The sequence below is a fragment of the Trichechus manatus genome, unplaced genomic scaffold (assembly GCF_000243295.1).
Source record: "Trichechus manatus latirostris isolate Lorelei unplaced genomic scaffold, TriManLat1.0 scaffold00069, whole genome shotgun sequence".
NCBI classification, from domain to species: domain Eukaryota; kingdom Metazoa; phylum Chordata; class Mammalia; order Sirenia; family Trichechidae; genus Trichechus; species Trichechus manatus.
The window spans coordinates 6,750,473-6,770,751 of NW_004444005.1; the positions used below are offsets into that span (position 1 = coordinate 6,750,473).

The 20,279-nt window shown below is 59.3% G+C and overlaps 1 protein-coding gene across 1 annotated transcript; it reads left to right on the forward strand.

Moving 5' to 3' along the window:
• Positions 1-310: 310 nt before the first annotated feature.
• Positions 311-16,869, forward strand: PRR5 (proline rich 5). The gene is made up of 7 exons (XM_004380000.1): positions 311-388; positions 2,982-3,030; positions 4,825-4,882; positions 11,112-11,203; positions 12,463-12,603; positions 14,130-14,265; positions 16,439-16,869. Exons 3-7 carry the CDS (start codon positions 4,846-4,848, stop codon positions 16,867-16,869), a joined length of 837 nt encoding a protein of 278 aa, XP_004380057.1. The 5' UTR covers positions 311-388; positions 2,982-3,030; positions 4,825-4,845.
• Positions 16,870-20,279: the final 3,410 nt, after the last annotated feature.

Genomic DNA, 20,279 nt, shown 5'->3' on the forward strand with positions numbered 1-20,279 from the left:
AGCCTGGGACGACAGCTCTCCTCCTTCTCTGCCCGCAGCATCCGCAGTGGGGTGATCGCCACCATGGGGGTGGGGGGGCTCTGAGCCTGTAGACAGCAGCTCTCCTCCTTCTCTGCCCGCAGCATCCGCAATGGGGTGATCGCCGCCATGGGGGTTGGGGGGCCTCTGAGCCTGTGGACAGCAGCTCTCCTCCTTCTCTGCCCGCAGCATCCGCAACGGGGGTGATTGCCATCCTCCAGGGCTTGTGGGGCTAGGGGGGAGGGAGGGAAGCCTGTGGACAGCAGCTCTCCTCCTTCTCTGCCCGCAGCATCCACAACGGGGTGATTGCCGTCTTCCAGCGCAAAGGGCTGCCCGACCAGGAGCTCTTCAGTCTCAACGAGGGTGTCCGGTGAGTGCCCCACCCACCCCTTCCCCACCTGGGTCCCAGAGGGCAGGGGAGCTGTGCCCAGGGTGAGGCTGCAGCTAGGCCCCCAGTTCACCAGCAGGCACGCCTGCGTTTCCACCATGAACAACCACCAGTCACCGGACAGCGAGGCCTGATGGGGCAGTGACCGCCAGGCCTTGGTTTCCTACACTGCTCTGGGACCTCGGCCAGTGGCTGCACTGCTCCCTGGTTACGCAGCTTTAGGCCGGGCAGGCCTGCCACCCACACCGCGTTTTTCAGGGGAAGCAGGGCCAGACTGTGACAGTGGCTCGAGGTAACGCCCACATTGTGTGCTGTGCTGAGCATCGCCAAGGAGATGTATTCTGCTAAAGAGGAAGGGCCCACCTGCCTAATGACGGGAAAAGCAATCACAGCCCGTCCGGAGGCCCCTCATTTCCTGTGGGTGGCAGAGAAATGAGCACATGGGAAGGGGATCCGGGGACAGCTGCGAGCCCATGGAGCTGCCGCTGGGAGCCAGGCATCGGTGGCGGCTCCACAAGAACCTGAGAGACCAGCTGCTTGTTAATGCTGTTTCATGGTCCAGGAAGCTGGCGCTCAGAGAGGTCAGGAGATTTGCCCAGGGTCACACAGCTGCACAGGACCGAGAGGCGTTCTCCAGCTCTCCTTCCCAGCCCTGACCTGCAGCACTCTGGGAAAAGTAGGTGGCAAACCTTCCCCTCTTCCTTTTAGGTTAGGAATAAAAGGGTATTTGCGACCACCAATCAGTTGCCGTTGAATCGATTCCGACTCGTGGCAACCCCACATGTGTCAGTAGAACTGCGCTTCTTAGGGTTTTCAATGGCTGATTTTTTGGAAGTAGGTTGCCAAGCCTTTCTTCCAAGCTGCCTCTGGCTGGACTCACACCGTTTGCAGCACCCAGGGACTCCTAGTGTTACTTGACAAAACCGTGGTAACTGAAGTCCATCCGTCTTAGAACCATGCAAAGTGAGGGCTGCCTGGGGTTCAGAATTGCCTAAAGCTGTTCCCCTGTTGAACTGTTGTTAACTGCTGTGGAGTCAGTGCCAGCTCAAGGTGACCCCACGTGTGCAGAGCAGAACTGTGTTCCACAGGGTTTTCAAGGCTGTGACCTTTCAGAAGCAGATCACCAGGCCTTTCTTCCTAGGCACCTCTGAGTAGGTTTGAACCTCGAACCTTTAGGCTAGTAGTCGAGCAGTTAACCCGGAGCTCCTGATGGGAATTGTCACAGCGACCCTATATGACAGAGTAGAACTGCACCATGGGGTTTCCTAGGCTGAAATCTTTACGGAAGCAGATCACCTGGTCTTTTCTCTCAAGGAGCTGCTGGTGGGTTGGAACCATTGACCTTTTGATTAGCAGCTGAGCGCTTTAACCATTGCACCACAGGGCTCCTTCTGATGGGAATACCCACTGCCGTGGAGTTGATTTCTAACTCATAGCAACCCTATAGGACAGAGTAGAACTGCCCCACAGGGTTTCCAAGGCTGTAAATCTTTACAGAAGCAGATTGCCACATCTTTCCCCCGAGGAGCAGCTGGCGGGTTCAAACTGCCACCCTTTCAGTCAGCAGCCGAGCGCTTAACCACTGCATTTGTCTAGAACATAAGGACTGTTGGTGAGATGACTCTTGGGCCTCAACGTTGACTGTGGCCGAGTGTCTTCAGTCTGTGGTTGGCATGAAACAGACACTCACCATTCTGTCAGCCCCTGGAGGTGGTGTGCAGAGGACGAGGTTCAGATCCTAACTCTGATGTGTCCTGTGTGGCCTTGGACAAGTCGCTTGACCTCTCTGAGCCTCTCCTGCCTCACCTGCAAAAGGAGAGTCATAATGCCTGCCATTGGCTCAGTGAAGATTGAATGAGATTCTCGAGAGCAGAGCAAGGTAGAATGTCTTAGCTTCCTCTTGCTGCTGTAACAGAGATGCTCCAGGTGGGCTGCTTGAAACGAGAGAAATTTATTGCGTCACAGTTCTGGGGGCTAGAAGTCCAAATCAGGGTCTCGGCTGGGTCGGTTCCTTCCCAGTAGGTGGCTCAGGCATTCTTTGGTTCCTGGGCTTGTACACGATCCTCACGCAGCGTCTGTCTTCCCAGCATGCACGTGTGTGTGTATCAGCTCACGTGCCTCCATGTCTAATCTGCTTTTGGTTTGGGACCAACCCTGCATTAACATAACATAACAAAGAAAACCCAGTGTCCAAATGGGATTGCATCCGCAGTTTGAGGATTCCAGTGTGTATCGTGGAAGACACACACTTCAATCCCGAGCAGGGACACACATGTAAACCCAGAGGGAGAGTGGGCGTGGAGTCCTACCTGGCTTGGGTTTGGCGGGTAGAAGCAGGGAGCCGACCTGGGTGCTGGAGGCCCAGCCCCCCCAGGTGTCTCCCTGAGAAAGCGTGAGATGCAGTGGCCCTCGCTTTGCCCTGGGGGCCCCCAACGTCCTCCTGTGTGCAATGGGTAGGGGGTGTACTTGATGAACCAAGACTGTGGACTGCGCAGCCCCCAGGGTCCCGCCCCGCCAACACCTGTGTTCTCTGACTCCTGCCCTCTCTCCCTCTCGTCCCCCTCTCCTCCCACAGGCAGCTGCTGAAGACGGAGCTGGGGTCCTTCTTCACCGAGTACCTGCAGGTGGGTGGTCCTGCTCTCCAGCTGGGCCGAGCTTGCTTCCTGAGAGGGCCAGAGGAGGCAGGGCGACCAACCCTGGCGGCAGCTCTACCTTGCCTGCCTGGGTTCCGAGGACCCCACCTCACTGTGACTTGGTTTCCCCGCCTGGCCAACATGGCTTCTTGTGAAGATGGAAAAGTCATAGCGCTGTGCCTGGCCAGTGTGGGGACTCGCTGTCCGTTTTGTTATTACTTGTCCACTCCCTCCCAGAATACCAGGTCATGACCCGGGTGTCCGCATTTGGACCCTCCTGACCCTCGTGGTATCAGCAGCAACCGAGGCGCCCAGTGCCGGCTCTGCCCCCATCGGGCCGACCAGCCCACACAGCCGATTGACCCTCGGGAAACGGGACAGAGAGAGCCCACAGCCTGCCTGAGGTCACACAGCCCGAGGGGCAGCGAGCAGCTCCTGGCCCAGTGCTCATGCAGCTCCTTGGGGCAGTGCAGGCCCTCAGGGCCCCGTCCATCAGGGGTGTCTGTGCAGGTCCAGAGCGACGGCCCGCCCGGCCCAGGGCTGGATGAGGACGGCACGTGGTTCCTCACTGCGTGTGGGTTTGTGTGTTGTGGTTGCCGTTTTAATACAACAGCTTTCCTGAGATACGTAATTCATGTGACATACAATCCATCCATCTAAAATACACAATTCAGTGGTTTTTACTATATTCCCGAGATTGTGCCACCATCATCACTATCTAATTCCAGAATGTTCCAGAACATCTCCGTCACCCTAGAAGAAACCCTGCACCTGTTAGCAGTCACTGTCCGTCCCCCTCCCCCCACCCCCTGGAAACCTCTGACCGCGTTTCTATTGCTATGGCTTTGCGTGTTCTGGATGTTTCATATAGAGGGGATCCTAGACGAGCCCAGGTGGCACAGCGGCTAAGTGTTCAGCTGCTGACCAAAAGGTTGGGAGTTCGAATCCACCAGCCGCTCCTTGGAAACCTCATAGGGCAGTTCTACTCTGTCCTGCAGGGTCGCTGTGAGTCAGAATCAACTCGATGGCGGTGGGTTGGGTTTGGTTTTTTGGAATCATAGAACGCGTGAGCTTTTGTGTCTGGCTTTCACTTGGGGTAATGTTTTCAAGGCTCATCCATGTCGTCCCGTGTATCAGGACTTCATTCCTTTTTACGACTGAGGAATAGTCCACTGTATGCAAATACAAGGAGCCCTGGTGGTGCAGCAGTTAAGTGCTCAACTGCTGATTGAAAGGTTGGTGGTTTGAACCCACCCAGTGGCTCTGTGGGAGAAAGATTACAGCCTAGAAGACCCTATAGGGCAGTTCTGTTCCATCACACATGGGGTTGCTGTGAGCGGGAATCGACCGCAAGGCACGTAACCACAACAACACACGCACACACAACGTGTTCTTTACCCGTTCATCGCTGAGGGCTGTCGTGAGCAGCACTGAGACCACGTGGTGTGTTCTCAGCCAGATGCCCAGGGCAGCTGTGGGCAGGGTCTGGGCTGTGAGCCTCCCGTTCCTGGTGGTAATTCACCGGCCGAGCCTGCGCTAAACGGACCACCTCCCACTTCGTAAGCCCTTTGTCTCTGGGACACACGGCACAAGGAACCTCAGGCTCGGCCTGTCTCTCGGGGGACGTCCCTGCAGCCACCTCCCGTCCCCTGACAACACAGGTGGGGTCAGGTGTTGGCGTGGTCCCCGGGCAGGCTGAGGGTCCTCGGCAAGTCCCTTCCCCTCCCTGGAAGGGCTCCGGGATCCCGCCCACCGACAGTGATGGCATCCGTGCTCATCTTGCAGAACCAGCTGCTGACAAAAGGCATGGTGATCCTTCGGGACAAGATCCGCTTCTATGAGGGTGAGTCTGGCGATGGGGCCGGGACCGCGTGCTGGGCCACTGTGCTGTGGGGACGTCAGATGGGTGCCGGGGGGCAGTGCACAGCAGGCGCGCCTGGTGGCTGTCACGGTGACTGCTGGGCCGTTCTTGGGCCCTTGCAGCTCTGGGTGGCAGGTATGGCTCTCACGGTCAGGACGGCATGGAAGGTGCCGGAAATGGGACTGCAGGGGCAGGCAGGGCCCAGATCCGTACCCAGGAGGAGACCATGTCAGGGAGCACGTCTGCCCGCCAACTGGTAGGGCCCAGTAGGGCCATGGCGTTGATGAGGAGGCCCTGCTTCACCTCGCTACCCGGTAGAGTGATTCCCATTCCAACGGCCTGGCAGAAGCCCTGGCAGGGTCTTTGAGGGCCTGCCGGGAACTGGCTCAGGGCAGAGTTTGCCCTGCCTTTCACATGGGAGAAGGAGGAAGAGTCCACGAGGCACAGGGTGTGGCTGCAAGTCATTTCTGGGCTGAGTTCTGGAGTGGTTAGCTGGCAGGATGGCACCTCTGTCCTCAGAGCAGGAACAGCGGGGGGCCGGGAGCTGGCTCGTCCACCAGGGCACATCCACCAGGAGCCCCCTGCCCGGTTTTGGAGCTAAGTCAGTTAGCGTTCTTTGGCGGCAAGCAACAGAAACAGTGTCTGGCCAAGTCGGCAGGAAGGACACACGTTGGAAGAACCTTGGAATGCTTACAGTCTCCCTGGGATGCTGGGGAGCCAGGCCCGAAGTGGGCAGAAGCCAGGCCAGCCCCTGGGGCCCACACAGGTAGAGGCTCCTGACAGGATTGTAGGGAAAGCGCAGAGACCTGGCCTGAGAGATGTGTATCTGCAGCTGCTTGAAGGCCGATCCACCAACGGTGCTAATGCATTAAAGTGGCAGTTCTGAAATGTTTGGGTCGCAAGATCGCTTTACACCCTTAAACAGTATGAGGACCCCCAAAGAGCTTGCCATAGAAAATTCTAAAAAACAGAAGATCCCACGAGCATGCACATTCTGTTATCTGTCGGAGCGATGACATACCTGATCACAGAGCATGTATTTTCTGGAAAATTCCACTGTGCCCTCATGAGACATTAAGAGTAAGAAAGGCAAATGGAAACAGTTTTGATCTCTGGAACCCCCCGCCCCAAAAGGCTCTCAGGGACCTCCACACCACACTGTGAGCACCTCTGTGTTACAGGCACCAACTCTGTGTTCACAGACACCTCGATGGTGACCTGAAGCTGGACCTTGTGGCTGGCTTGTTGAATCTTAAAACCAAGATTCAAAAAGACCTCCAGCACGCCCAGAGGGGACTTTGTCAGGATGGTTGATAAGTCCAGCTGGATGAGGAGGGGCGGTGTGAGGGGGTGGGCATGGCTGAGGCTGGGGAGAGGGTGCGTGGGGAGGGAGTGGGTACTGAGGGGGAGCAGCTGAGCTGGGGTCTGGAGCCCAAAGGCTCAGCGCTGCGCGTTGTAGGTGAGTTTTTTCTTTTCTCTCACCCACCCTATCAGACCTCAGGGTCCCCGTTTCAGAGCTGAGGACAGGCGTGGTGATAGCAGGTGATCTACCTGTGGTCACATTGCAAAGTGGGGAGGCGGGACTCGAACCCATGTCTGCCTGACTCCTGAGCCCACGCCCTTTGCCCTCCTAGAGGCCCAGGGGGTCCTAGTGGCCTCCTTGCCTGGCTTGGGGTCAGCAGTCCCTGCTCTCTGGGGCCCCCAGTGTCCAAGAGGCTTGTGTGCGCTTCCTTGCTAGGTAGATCAGCATCGGGAGAGAGCGGATTATGGGGAGAACTCAGCTCAGACCCTCTTTGCTGAAGGCCTACTGTGTACCAGGCCCTGGGAGTGTGCTTACGGTGTGCCAAACTCAGTGTTTCACACCTACTAACTTACCTGTCCCCCAACAACCCTGTGAAGGAGGCCCCCATTGTTATTGCCACTGAACACATGTATGGGGAAACCGAGGCACGGTGCAGCTAAGCGCCACGCAGCGCCGGGTGCAAATGAAGGCAGCCGGCTCCGAGCCCCCCCCCTGCACCTCCCTGCTCTGCTTGTTTCCTCCTGAGGGCTCCCTCTGGCCTGAGGGGAAGGGCTGTTAGCCCATTTCACAGAGGAATAGACCGAGGCCTGGGACGATCCTGACGTGCTCCCGGTGAACTAGTTGCTGCTGGTCTTGCGCAGCGCACATCGGGCGGGGCTCACGAGGCGGGAGCCTGAGGACTAACCAGCCGGGGTGGGGGGGCCTTGCTTCCTGGAGTGGGCAGCGCTCCGGCTGGTGGGACAGAGTGGTGAGGATGTGGCGCCCGGCAAAGGAGCCCTCCTACGGCCCACTTCTGACTTGGCACATTCCGATGGTGCCCACACGTCTACCCTGCCATCCCGGGGTGCGGGGCGCCATCAGAGAATGGCAGCTTTGTGTGGCTGTGGAGCGCTGCCTGCAGCATCCGTGCCCGCTGGGCCACCCAGGGGCCAACAATGCCCTCTGTCTCGCCAGCCCGTCAACCGCCTGCAGGGATGGAGCCCAGGCCAGGGTCAGAAGCCCTGCCCAGGGTCCTTTCCCCTGTCCAGTTCAGTGGCCTCATCCTAACACTGTAGGGCTGGCCAGGCCCCATCCACACGCTCAGCACAGACTCCCTGAGTGCTCACTATTTGTCAGGCGCCAGGTGGCCCCAGGGGACCCAAAGACAGGATAGCAGGCCCTGCCCTGGAGGGGCTCACAGCCAAGCTGGGGACACAGACAGGGACCAAATGGTGACAGTACAGTGCGATAATGTCATGGTAGAGAGAAGCCCTAGGGAAGGAAAGGTTAATTCCAGCCTGGCAGTCAGGGAGGGCTGCTTGGAAGAGGTGTGTTCAGATGGATGTCTGGCCTCTTCAGCTCCCATGCAGTGGGGATAGCAGCCACCATTGCACCCTGAAGTGTGGACTCGGAGATCCCCTTCCTCCTCCCCCTCTAGTTGGGGTCCCACTGGAAGCTCCAGGCTCTGTCAGCTTGAGATGGCTCCCTGTGGCCGTCCATGTCCTCAGCCTGTGGCTCGGCTGGAAGGAGTGGGCAGTGGCTCAGGCACAGGGTAGGCGGGCCTGCCCCTTCTCCCACCCACCGCAAGGCCTTGGACTCAGCTCCCAAGCAGAGAGATCCCTGGAAACGGGAGGCACAGAGAGGCAGCCTTAGGGTGGACAGGCGTCCTGCCAGGAAGGTGAACTGCAACCAAGAATGTGGCCTGGGGACCCCGGGAAGACAGCTTCCGGGGACCAGCCCACTACAGCCAGGGTCCCTTCTTAGCAGCCAGTCTCTCTCCGGAGCTATGAGGGAGGGGATGGCGTGGTCTCTGCCGGCCCTGGGCCCTGGCTGCTCTCCCAGCTGGGAGCTAAGCTGGGCTTAGGTCAGGGGGCCCCAGGTCTGGGCGCCAGCCCCTCCGCGTACGTGGCCTGTGCGTCACCCCGGCTGCCCCCGCCCTGGTCGTGTCCCCTTGCAGACCTGCTGGGGCATCTTGCATCATCGTTGTCCATGTCTGGGGTCTGCCCACTGTGGGCTGTAAGGCTGGGGGCTAGGACTGGGCTGGCTCCCACTGCACCCAGGATGTACACATCAGCCCTCAACAGGCCCGGACTGAATACAAGGAAGAGAGACAGACAGATTGACAGACCCACTCCCGGGTGTGGCCCAACGTGATGGCCGGCCCACCTGAACTGGTGCCTGCTGGGCGTTGCCGTCTGCCGCCCCCTGGACATGAGCCAGGAAGGGGCACGCACGCGTCCACCCAGCAGCACTGTATGGACTTACTAAGCACTCCCTGTGCAGCAGCTCCACCCCTACCCGCATGGGGACCTTCTCGTGTGGCCCATTTCACAGAGGGCAACACTGAGGCTCAGGTCAGCGAGCCCACCAGGGGTCCTGCAGTGCAGGGCAGATCTGAGCTTCCACCCCGTGCTCTCCAGCTCAGTAACCACTGACAACCCGCCGCCCGCCAGGTACCCCCACACCACAGTCCCCAGCAGAGCAGCTAGCTTGGGACGGAGGCTGTCCTGCTGGCCTCATGGCCAGTGCGTGGCTCGGGCTGGGCCCGAGGTGGCGTTTTACAACATCTGCTCTCCACCCTGCGTTTCTGCCCCGGGGGCTGGAGAACAGCCCGCTCAGCAGCCGTGGCCTGGCCAGTGCCCAGAGCCACCCCACGGCCACTCAAGGACTGAGGCGCCTTTCTCCCTGCCCGAAGACGGCAGGGACTGAAGGGGCCTTTGTGCACGCAGATCCCTGCAGGGCAGTGAGCGTCTGCCTGCCGGGCATTCCTGCGGCCAGTCCGTGCGGAGCCAGGTGTGGGCCACTCGGGAGGCCAGGCCGAGGGTGGGACGCAGGCTGGACAGCCTCGGTGCTGCTCGCGGCCAGCCCCCTCTAGGGCCCCAGCACAGGTCCTAGCGAGAGTGGGAGAGGAGGCAAAGGTCCTGTCTGGCCTCTCGTCCCCATGGAAACCTCAAGGTGGCCCCTGGCCTCAGCAGTGGTCTGGATGCCAGCCAGCACTCAGTTTCCACCCAGCGCATTTTCCCCGCTTCGCTCGCTGACTCCATCAATGCCCAGGTTTTCTCCAGCCGACTGCATGTAGGCCCTCCGGGTGGGGGTCTGCCAAGCAGCAGAGGCCTTGGGGGCTCATGGGGACACAGACCTGCTCTACCCAGACCCAGCAGCCCTGCATCCCAGCTCCTCGGTCCAGGCAGAAAGGCCAGGGAGCAGGAGCCTCCTGGTGGAGCCCAGAGCTGGCTTTGGGACCCCTCAGCTTCCCCCGTTCTCCAAGGGCCCCCATCATGAACACAGAACCCCTCCTTCCCCCAGTGGCAGAGATGTGCTCAGAGCTTGTCCCACACCCTCGCAGTCAACAGGGCCAACTCCTCCTCCTAAATCTGGCTTGGACCAGCATCTCCTCCAGGAAGTCTTCCCTGCTCGATTCCCCCTACCTCTCCTACCTTGGACACCTTGCTGCTGTTATAAGAGGTCTCCCTGGCTGCCTGGGCCTCTGGGATGGAGCAGACAACCTGGAACTGTACCGAGGCTGTCCCCAGGATGCATAACCATGGGCACTCCCCTCCTCTCCACTCCTTCATCTGCTCAGTGGGGCATTGTCCTCGTATTTCTGATCAGTGTCCTGCTTCCCTGTCACATGGTGGGACTGGGGCTGCTTGGGGCTGCACTGGGTGTCCAGGTCCCAGTGTCGGGCCTGGCACAGAGTAGGGCTCTGTCAATGTTTGTTGGACTGGGCGAACAGATGGCTGGACAGGTGGGTGGAAGGAAGGGGTTAGAGAAGGTGGATGGGTTGGTGGATGGGTGCTTCGGTGGGTGGGTGGATTGGCAGGTGGATGAATGGATAGACAAATGGTGGGTAGATGGATGGATGAATGGGTACATGGGTGGCCGGCTGGATGATGGATGGATAGATGGTGAGTGGGTGAACGGATGGGAGGGTGGGTGGCTAGATGGATGATGGATGGATAGATGGTGGGTGGGTGGGTGGCTGGATGGATGATGGATAGTGGGTGGGTGAATGGATGAGAGGGTGGCTGAATGGATGGATAGATGGTGGGTGAATGGATGGATGGATAGATGGTGGGTGGGTGGCTGGATGGATGACGGACAGATAGATGGTTGTGGGTGCTTGGGTGGGTAGGTGGATAGGCCAGTGGATGGTTGGATGGATGGTGGGTGAGTGGGTGAATGGATGCAAGGGTGGGTGGCTGGATGATGGATGGATAGATGGTGGGTGGGTGAATGGATGGGAGGGTGGGTGGCTGGATGGATGAATTCTGAGTGGATGGAGGGATGAGTGCGTGCCTGGGTGGGTGGCTGGATTCGCCGACTGCTTGGCAGGGTCGTCAAGAGGACTGGATGAGCCAGAATGTGAGCTGAGACTCTAGTTCAGGACGTATCTGCTGAGGGAATGGGCACCAGCAGGTGGCATTTACCAGGCCTCACCCTCACCAGGCCCTGGGCCCTGGTCTCGTCTCTTGGGAGGTTGGCCCTGTTACTGTCCCATTTCACAAATGGGGAGACTGAGGCACGGCGAGACTAAGTAGCTGGCCCAGGTGACAGAGCCGGAAGTCAGCCTCGGGCAGGTGCCTCTAGGCTCAGAACCCGGGCCCTCAGCTCCTGGGCCCTCCTTCCGGCGAGCGAGATAGTTCCAGGTTCTCGGTGAGCTGACAGCATCTGCGAGAGCCGCTTGGTGACGGCTGTCTGTGCCCACAGGACAGAAGCTGCTGGACTCGCTGGCGGAGACGTGGGACTTCTTTTTCAGTGACGTGTTGCCTATGCTCCAGGCCATCTTCTACCCCGTACAGGTGAGAGCCCCCGTGGCGAGGGGAGCAGGCCCGCCCCACGCGGTGTGGGACCCCAGGGGGCAGCGACCCCCCCTGGCCTCACTCCTGGGAAGGAGGCAGAGCTGCTGTCCCCTGCTCGGCCATTCCTGTGTGTCCGAGCCTTGCGCGTCACTGGCCGTCTCTGCCCGCTCCCATACCTACAAAACAGAAACAAGGACAGCTCCCTCTCACGGCCCTGTGAAGCCCAAGCAGTAAGCCCCGGCCCGGCACACAGTAGACGCTCTGTGTGTGATACTAACCCAGGAAGCAGTACTGCAATCTGTCCTTGGGTCAGGGGTCATCTGGGGATGAAGAACGAGGGGGTGGAGGGAGCCCGAGGGTCAGCAAGTCCATTCCCCTGTGTGCCCCCCCTAGAGCTGGGGCGGGGAGAAGGAGGAACGAGGCCCGCGGTTAGGATGATGAACAGCATGCATCCCCACTTCACACTTCTCTGTTCAGTTCAGCACTTCCTCCCCTTACCCCGTCTACCCAGAGCGAGGTCAGGCTTCATGAGCTGAAGGACACAGTCCTCTGGACTGCCAGGTCAGCCCAAGACCTCAGACGCCAGCCGCAAGCTTGGGGGTTCCCACGACACTCTCGCTTCTGACCTGCTGGCTACAAGTTCAGGGGTTCCCTCTACCCCTCCGGATGCCAGCTGCAAACTTGAGGGGCCTCCTGGGTCCCTCACTTCTGACCTGCTGGCTCCCACTTCTCCGTCGGGTTTGATAACTTGCTAGAACAACCCACAGAACTCATGGAAAGCGTTATGTGCGCTGTAGCAGTTTTACTGTAGGGAAAAGGGCACAAATGAAGAGACACGTAGGGTGAGGTCTAGGAGGGTTCCCTGTGTGGAGCTTCCAAGTCCCAAAAAGGGACACGCTGCCCTCTGCATTGATGTCTATCACCAACCAGGAAGCCCAGGGTGCTTCCATGTCCAGAGCCTTGACCGGATGTCTCTCAGCCTCCAGCCCCTTCTTCCTGAGGTCAGTCAATACCATGAGGTGGAAGGTGGTCTTTCCGGCCTGGCCAGCCCTCACCCCGGCTTACCTCATCGCCTCACTCAACCTGTCAGTTAGGTGTGGTTTAGAGTCCTTACCAAAGACACTTAAATTCCAAGGCTTTTTTAGAGATTATGTCTCAGGAACCAAGGTCAAAGACAAAATTCTTGGGGTGAGGTTAATGTAAACCCCTCACCCACTCATGACAACATTGGGGTGGGGCACTGCATCCTGTGTCCACAGGGCAAGGAGCCTTCGGTGCGCCAGCTGGCCCTGCTGCACTTCCGGAACACCATCACACTCAGCGTGAAGCTGGAAGATGCACTGGCCCGCACCCATGCCCGCGTGCCACCTGCCATTGTACAGATGCTGCTGGTGCTGCAGGTGAGGGGGTACCTGGGAGGTCAGGGGGCAGGAAGTCAGGCTCCCTGGGGGCAGAGCCTCAGCTGAGGACATGAGGAGAAACCGGGAGAGAGCAAAGCAAGGGGGGCAGGACCTGGATGAAGATGAGGTTCAGGAGACGCCTAGCCTCAGCCTGATCCATGGGGAGCCCAGGAGTGTGCAGGGCCCCACAGGTTGGCCCCGTGGGCAGGGGCTGGACAAAGGGCCTGGGTGATGTTCTAGTACCTGTCCGTCTTAGTCTCCTAGTGCTGCTGTAACAAATACCACAAGTAGGTGCTTTGAAGAACATAAATTTATCTTCTCACAGTTTAGGTGGCTGGGAGTCTGAATTCAGGGTGCCAGCTCCAGGGGAAGGCTCTCTCTGTCAGCTCTAGGGGAAGGTCTTTGTCTCAGCTTCTCTAGCCCCAGCGTTCCTGGGTTCCTTGGTGATCTTCATGTTTGTGCTTGCTTTTGTTCTGTTCTGCTCTTTTCATAACTCAGAAGTGATTAGGTTTAGGACCCACCCTACACTGATTTGAAAAAACCACTGCTTGTCAAGTCGATTCCTTCTCATGGAGACCCTGTGTGTTACAGAGTAGAACTGAGCTCCATAGAGTTTTCTTGACTGTAATCTTTACGGAAGCAGATCACCAGACAGACCTTTCTTGTAAGGTGCCACTGGGTGGGTTTGAACCAACCTTTTGGTTAGTAGAGCACAAACTGTGCCACCCAGGGGCCTCTCTATACTGATGGGGCCTCACTGTCATAACAAATGGGATCACATCCACAGGTATAAGGGTTAGGGTTCCAACATGTATTTGGGGGCACACAAATTACACTGGCTGCTGGGTCTTCTGTGAAAAGCCTCAGCTGGGGGAGCTGGGCTGCGGGGCCCTGGACAGAGAGAGACCGTAACAGCTTCTCCAGCCCTAGAGCGCGGAAGGGATGGAAGCCAGGGGCTGCCTGCCCAGTGCCTTGCCTGCCCAGGTCTTTCCTGGACAGTCAGCAGAGCAGCTGGATGGTCAGGGGCTGTGGCTGTGAACCCTTCACACAGAATGGGCTTTGCAGTCAGGCTGACCCAGGTTTGAAGCCCAGCGCTGCCACTTTCCACCTGTCTGCCTTCAGGCAAGCAGCTTCTGCACCTCGGCTCCGTGGGGCTTTCAGTGGCTGAGTTTTCAGAAGTAGATCACCAGTCCTTTCTTCCGAGGTGCCTCTGGGTGGCCTTGAACCTCCGACCTTTTGGTTAGCAGCTGAGCGTGTGAACTTTTTGCACCACCCAGGGACTCCTTAGAGGTTGAGAAGGTCCCACTTTAATTGTATGAAGTTTGCCGTGTCCCCAGTGCCTGGTGGAAGCCAGGCTGCTCCTTGGCAGGGTGGTGCTGCCACCTGTTGGCCATCGTGTGTCCTGCAGCTTCCCACTTAGCCCACTGGTCCCAGGCTGCGCGGGCCGGCTGTGGAGGTGGAGGACAGGCTGGCTGTGGAGGGGACAGCCTGGCCGAGGGTGCCTGACCCCCTCTGTCCTCCTGCAGGGGGTGCACGAGTCCAGGGGCGTGACCGAGGACTACCTGCGGCTGGAGGCACTGGTCCAAAAGGTGGTGTCACCCTACCTGGGCACCTACGGCCTCTATTCCAGCGAGGGTTCCTTCACACACGCCTGCATCCTGGGTAGGTCTCCCCGGGCCAGGGTGGGGTGAGAGCATCACCTGGAATGGGGGTGCCCTTTCTGCAGTGACCACCAGCCCCCTTTGCCTCTGTTCAGGGTGTGGGGGGGAGGTGGGCGAACCCTTCCAGTGACAGATTGGCAAACTGAGGCCCAGGGAGGGGAAGCAACCTGCCCAGGGCCCCACGACAAAGTCCTGGCTGAGCCAGATCAAACTCAGAATTAGCTTTCTCAGTCATTTAGCAAACCTGTCCTGAGCCCCACCCTGCCCTGTCGCGTGCTGGGGCTGAGCACTCCTCCTTCCAGGGCTGAGGGGACCCGGTGAGCAGACACCATGAATGGTGATGGGAGACTTCCCTGAAATCCTGCGGGGGCCCGCTACCTCCCATTACCGCTACCTGCACTAGATCCGAGCAAATGCGGACTTGGCTGGGCAGAGTCCCTGGGGCCAGGAAATGCTGGCTCCTCGTTCGGGGAGCACAGTGGTCTGCGGGGCTGGGCGTGGAGAGATGGGAAGGGGCTGGCGGGCGTCTCTGGGCTGCCTGGCGTGTCCAGCAGAGACCAGACATCATTGCTTATCTGACAGTTCATTCAGCATTGCTTGGTCACCCGTGTTGGGTCAGCTCTCTTCCTTGGCACTGGGGGTTCAGCAGAGACCAAGGCCAGCCAGCCCCACCCCGTGAGCTCACCCCAAGGGGGACCAACCAGTAATGCTTCCCAAGTGGTCTGTGCAGGAAGGGTGCCCGGGTGTCCTGAGGGTGGTAGGTGGGGAGCCCAGGGGAGGCCTCCCTGCAGAAGTGACCGCTGAGCTGCCGGACGGGGAGGAACCAGGCTTGGGTAGAGATGTGCGTGGAGCACCGGGGGCCGGTGGTCAGGGCTGCCAGAGCCCCGGAGTCCCCCACAGCTACGAGGGCCGTACGGGGAAACGTGGCCCCCCAGCCAGAGTGGTGCCTCAGTGTAGGTACCCCATCCGCCCACTGGGCTTAGCGCAGGCAGGACCCGCAGCCAGAGGAGAACACTGTGTCCCTCAGTCTCCGTGGGGCCCAGGACAAGACCACAGCCCCAGAGAGGAGAGTGTTGGAGCCCCTCTGCTCCCAGGCTGGGAAAGGCCCCAGAACCGCTTGCCACCCACAGCCCTGCCCCCTCGTGGCCACGGCTTGGAACTGCAGGGTCCTGGGTAGGAGCCTGAACCCTTCTCCCTCACCTGCCTAGCCTGAGCCCTCCTGGACCACTGAAGGGCCTCCTCACTGTCTCCCTGCCTCTGCCCTCGCCCCGCAGTAGCCGGGGAGACCTGTTTAGAGCTGCCAGGCCGTGTCTCCCCGTGCTGGGATGTCCAGGGGCTCCATCACAGTCAGGATAAAATCCTCAGGCCTCACCTTACACCAAAGGGCCCTCATCTGCCCTCCTCCTCTGTCGGTCACCTGGGGGTTGTCCCCCCTGCTCCACACTAGGATACCAGGGAAACTGAGGCAGAGAGGTTGGGTGTCTTTCTGGGGTCCCATAGGCAATGACTGGCAGGATGGAGATGGGAAAGGAGGCTCACACCTTGGCGCCACTCCCGCCAGTGCAGCTGGAGAGGCTGGGACCCCGGAAGACAGGACTCGTCCAGGCCACAGAGGGAGGGGCCTAGTCTCAGCTGGGGCAAAGACACTCACCTCTTCTCCCTCTGGTGCTTCCCTCCCTCCCCCTCGGCCACTGCCACACCCTACCCAGTCGAGCTACCCCCACGGGGGGCAGGGCCTGGGTCTGCATCCCCAGACCTTGTCACTAAGGAGCCCTGGTGGCGCAGTGGTTAAGCATGCAACCGCTAACGAAAAGGTCAGCGATTTGAACTCACTAGCTGCTCCGTGGGAGAAAGATGTGGCTATCTGCTCCCATAAAGATGACAGCCTTGGAATCCCTATGTGACAGTTCTGTTCTGTCCTGTAGAGTTGCTGTGAGTCGGAATCGACTCGACGGCAACGAGTTTGGTTTGGGTTTACCTTCTCCCTTCATGCAGAGCTGGGCGCACAGTGGGCGCTCACCAGGCAGCCTCTGGCCTGAGGGAGGGCCTGGAACACGGGTGCCCTGGGTTGGCTAAGGTCACAGGAGCAAGCAGGCAGCGGCTATGGAGGGGCACCCGCAGGACCTGTACCTCCGCGCGCCCGTGACACCTCGCCCCGTGTCTCCTCTCGGCAGAGAAGCGCCTTCTGCGCCGTTCGCGCTCAGGGGACGTCCTGGCCAAGAACCCCGTGGTGCGTTCCAAGAGCTACAACACGCCGCTGCTGAACCCCGTGGCCGAGCACGAGGCCGAGGGGGCGGCGGGCAGCAGCGCGGGCATCCGCAGGCACTCCGTCTCTGAGATGACGTCCTGTCCCGAGCCCCAGGGCTTTGCCGACGCAGCCCCCTACTCGGGGCCCTGCCCCAGCAGACTGTACCCCCCGGCCCAGGCTGCCGAGCAGGGCCTGGACCCCACCCACAGCTCCCCTCCCACCTCCAGCCCCGAGAACCTGGTGGACCAGATCCTGGAGTCCGCGGACTCGGACTCCGAGGGGATCTTCATTGACTTCAGCCGGGGCGGCGCCTCTGGCAAGTTTGAGGGGGCCGGGGGCCGGCAGAGCGTCATGTGAGGGACTGGGGCCTACCCCGTGCGTCCGTGTGTGTGCGTGTGCATCTGTGTCTGGGGTGTGTGCGAGACTTTTTTACTCTGCCCTGTCCTCACTGGTCTCCTGGTGACCATCCCACTTTCCCCCTCTGGAATCATCTTTGTCGGAAAACTACCTGCACCCCTGCTCGGCCCAGGCCACAGCACCCCCCCGTCCGGGCGTCCAAGTCACTGACCCCACTCACCCTCACATCGCACCTCCCAAGTGTACGTCCATCAACCTCAAGTCCGCGGGATGGAATCGGCCACTTTCTGCCTCAAGCCCCTGAACATCCGCGCCCACAGAGACCGGGAATCCTGGCGGATTCCGCCTGCCCAGGCTCAGTCGGGCCCCAGACCGCCCCAGGATGATGGCCACAAGCCACTTCCGTACATGGCTGTGTCCCAGGACCCCTGCAGCCTGTCCACCCTCTGCTGGTGGCTGTGGGACGGGGAGGCCAGAATAAAGCTTGTCTGCCCTTCTCCTGTCTTTGACTGGAGGGACAGGCGCATCCACATCATCGAGGCCTTCGTGTCGCTGTATCCCAGGTTGTCCGTCCAGCCCTGATGGCATGGCCCACAGGTCGCCAGAAAAGCAGATCTCAGAAGTGGCAGGGGCCCTGTAGGGAGTGGAGACCTGGGACCAGCTGCCAGCCCTGCTGCAGTCCAGTCTGGCTTCTGACTTTGTCCCCTGCTCTGTGGGTGCCAGGACTGCCGGAGCTGAGAAGGAGAGGCGGAGCCAGGACCTGCCTGACCGCAGGTGCTGGGGCAGAGCTTGCAAGGTGGGGAGGTGGGGCTTGCTGAAGACACCTGGTCGCTGGCCCTGGCGTCCACGCTGCCTGATGCAGTCTCTCCAAGCCCTGGGCGCCTCTCCTGCAGCAGCTGGGCAGGTGTCTGCCCTGGGCACTGGACTCAGGAGCCTGTGGGCCAAAGACTAGTGATGTCTGGACCTGGGAAACCATTCAAGGGGGAAGGGGAGGCCTGGGATGTTCCTGAAAGTCACAGGATCCTTCAGGCCAGCTCCCGGCAAGGCATCTAGACCCGTGGGGGGCAGGAGCTGACCCTGGGGCAGGCTTCTCTGGAAGCCCCTTTCACAGGGCCGTGGTCGGTGTGGCCTGGGGAGGAGGTGTGGTGGTGGTGGGGTCTTCCCTGGTTGGCCTGCTGCCCCCTCCCTGTGCACAGGGCTGGCCTCTCACAGTCGGTGGCGAGGAGGGCAGATGAGTAGACAAGCATGAGCTGGAGACAGGGTGATGCGTGGGGTTGGGGTGCTGTGAGCAGGTGGTCGGGCGGGAGGTCCCAGCATCAGGGGAGGAGCGCCTGCAGACATGCCAGAAGACCCCGTGGATGGAGAAGCTTGTCTGCACACGAGGGTGTAGGGGGCAGCAGACCCAGGAGGCTGCCTCGCACTCCTTGGTTCTGCCGTCTGTGATGTGGGCTCAGGACACCACCTTCCTGGGGTCGAGGACGCTGATTTCCCGGGGCTGGATGACGCATGGCTTGGAGGAGCCTGGGAGTGGATGCTACAGCTCCAGGCAGGCCCAGCCCGGCGTCTGAGAGCTGGAGCAGCCCCGGCTCCAGCCCCAGCTCAGCCAAAGGTCCAGGAAGGAGCCACCTGGCCTGAGGATGGGCAAGAACGTGGCCACTTGGCTGGGCTCAAACGTTTCCTCTAATCCTGATCTCCCTATTTTAAAGATGAGCAAACTGAGTGAACTAGATTCCTAGGGTGCTGTCACATTACCACAAACATGGTGGCTTAAAGCAACAGAAATGTGTTCTCTCGTGGTTCTGTCGGCAGAGTCTGAAATTAAGGTGTGGGCAGGGTTGATTCCCTCTGGAGGCTCTGAGGGAGAGTCTGTTCCGGGCCTCTCTCCTAGCTTGTGGTGGCCAGCACTCCTTGGCTTGTGGCTGCATCACTCCAGTCTCTGCCTGCATCCTCACATGGCTGTCTTCCCTCTAGGGTAAGTCTTTTCTGTCTCCTACAAGGACAGTCTCATTGAATTTGGGGCCCACCTACTACTGTCTGAATTGTGGTGGTGGCAAACAATACTGAATATACCGTGGCCTGCCAGAAGAACGAACACATCTGTCTTAGAAGAAATACAACCAGAATGCTCCTTAGAAGCAAGGAGACTTCGTCTCACGTAGTTTGGACATGTTATCAGGAGGGATCAATCCCTGGAGAAGGCCATCATGGTTGGTAAGGTCTAGGGTCCGTGAAATGAGGGAGACCCTCCATGAGATGGATTGACACAGTAGCCAGGACAGTGGGCTCAGACAGCAATGACCGAGAAGATAGAGCAGGACCCGGCCACGGTTCGTTCTGTTGTTTGTTGGGGTTGCAGTGAGTCGGAGCCAACTCGATGGCAACAACAGCTGATGTTCTCTGATGTCATTACAGTCCTAACCACTGACATCTGCAAACCCCTACTTCAAATGGGGTCACATCTGGAGGATCTGGGTGGATGTGAATTTGGGGGACACTGTTCAACCCACTGAACTGAGGCTCACTCAGGGTTACCCAGTTAGCAAAGAAGGCATAGGACTCAATCCCAGGTCAGTGGCACCCCAAAGTGTACCGTGACCCCCCCAAACTGCATCCCCATTGTCTGACCTTGGCTTTGGTTTCTGCCACGTCTTGACTCTGCTTCCTCCCTGGACTAGGAGTTCCGTGAGTATTGAGGAGAAAAAAAACCCCTGCCCGATAGACTGAATTGTGTCCCCCAAAAATTTATATTGAAGTCCTAACCCCTGTACCTGTAATTATGACCCTGTTTAGAAAGAGGCGCTTTCTTTCATTATGCTAATGAGGTCACATCAGAGCAGGGTGGGTCATTAACCTAATCACTTCTGCATTATAAAAAGAGCAGATTAGACACAGAAAGGTTGGTAGTTCGAGCCCACCAGCCACTCCAAGGGAGTAGGATGTCAAGATTACAGCCTTGGAAACCCTAGGGGCCAGTTCTACTCTGTCCTACAGGGTTGCTATGAGCTGGAGATGGCAGGGGGTTGTAGACACAGCGACACACACGGAAAGACACACCGACAAGCCCCGGAATGCCGAGGGGTGCCAGCAGCTTCTAGAAGCTGAAAGAGAAGAAACTTCTAGAGCCGATGCCCTGTTGTGGATTGCTAGCCTCCTGAACTGTGGGAACATAGATTGCTGTTCTTTAAAGCCACCCATTTGTGGTATTTCTGTTATAGCAGTGCTAGTCCCAGCCCCTGCCCACTCCCTGCCCAGGACAATGAGCCCCCTGCTTTTTCCTAACCTCCCTCCAGCCAGTGGGGGCCCAGAAGGTCAGAGCTAGGAGAGCCCCTCCTCGGCCACCCATTTTACAGGTCGGGAAAGTGAGGCTGGGGGAGGAGACACCTTCCAAAGTCTCGCTGTGAGGGCGGCTG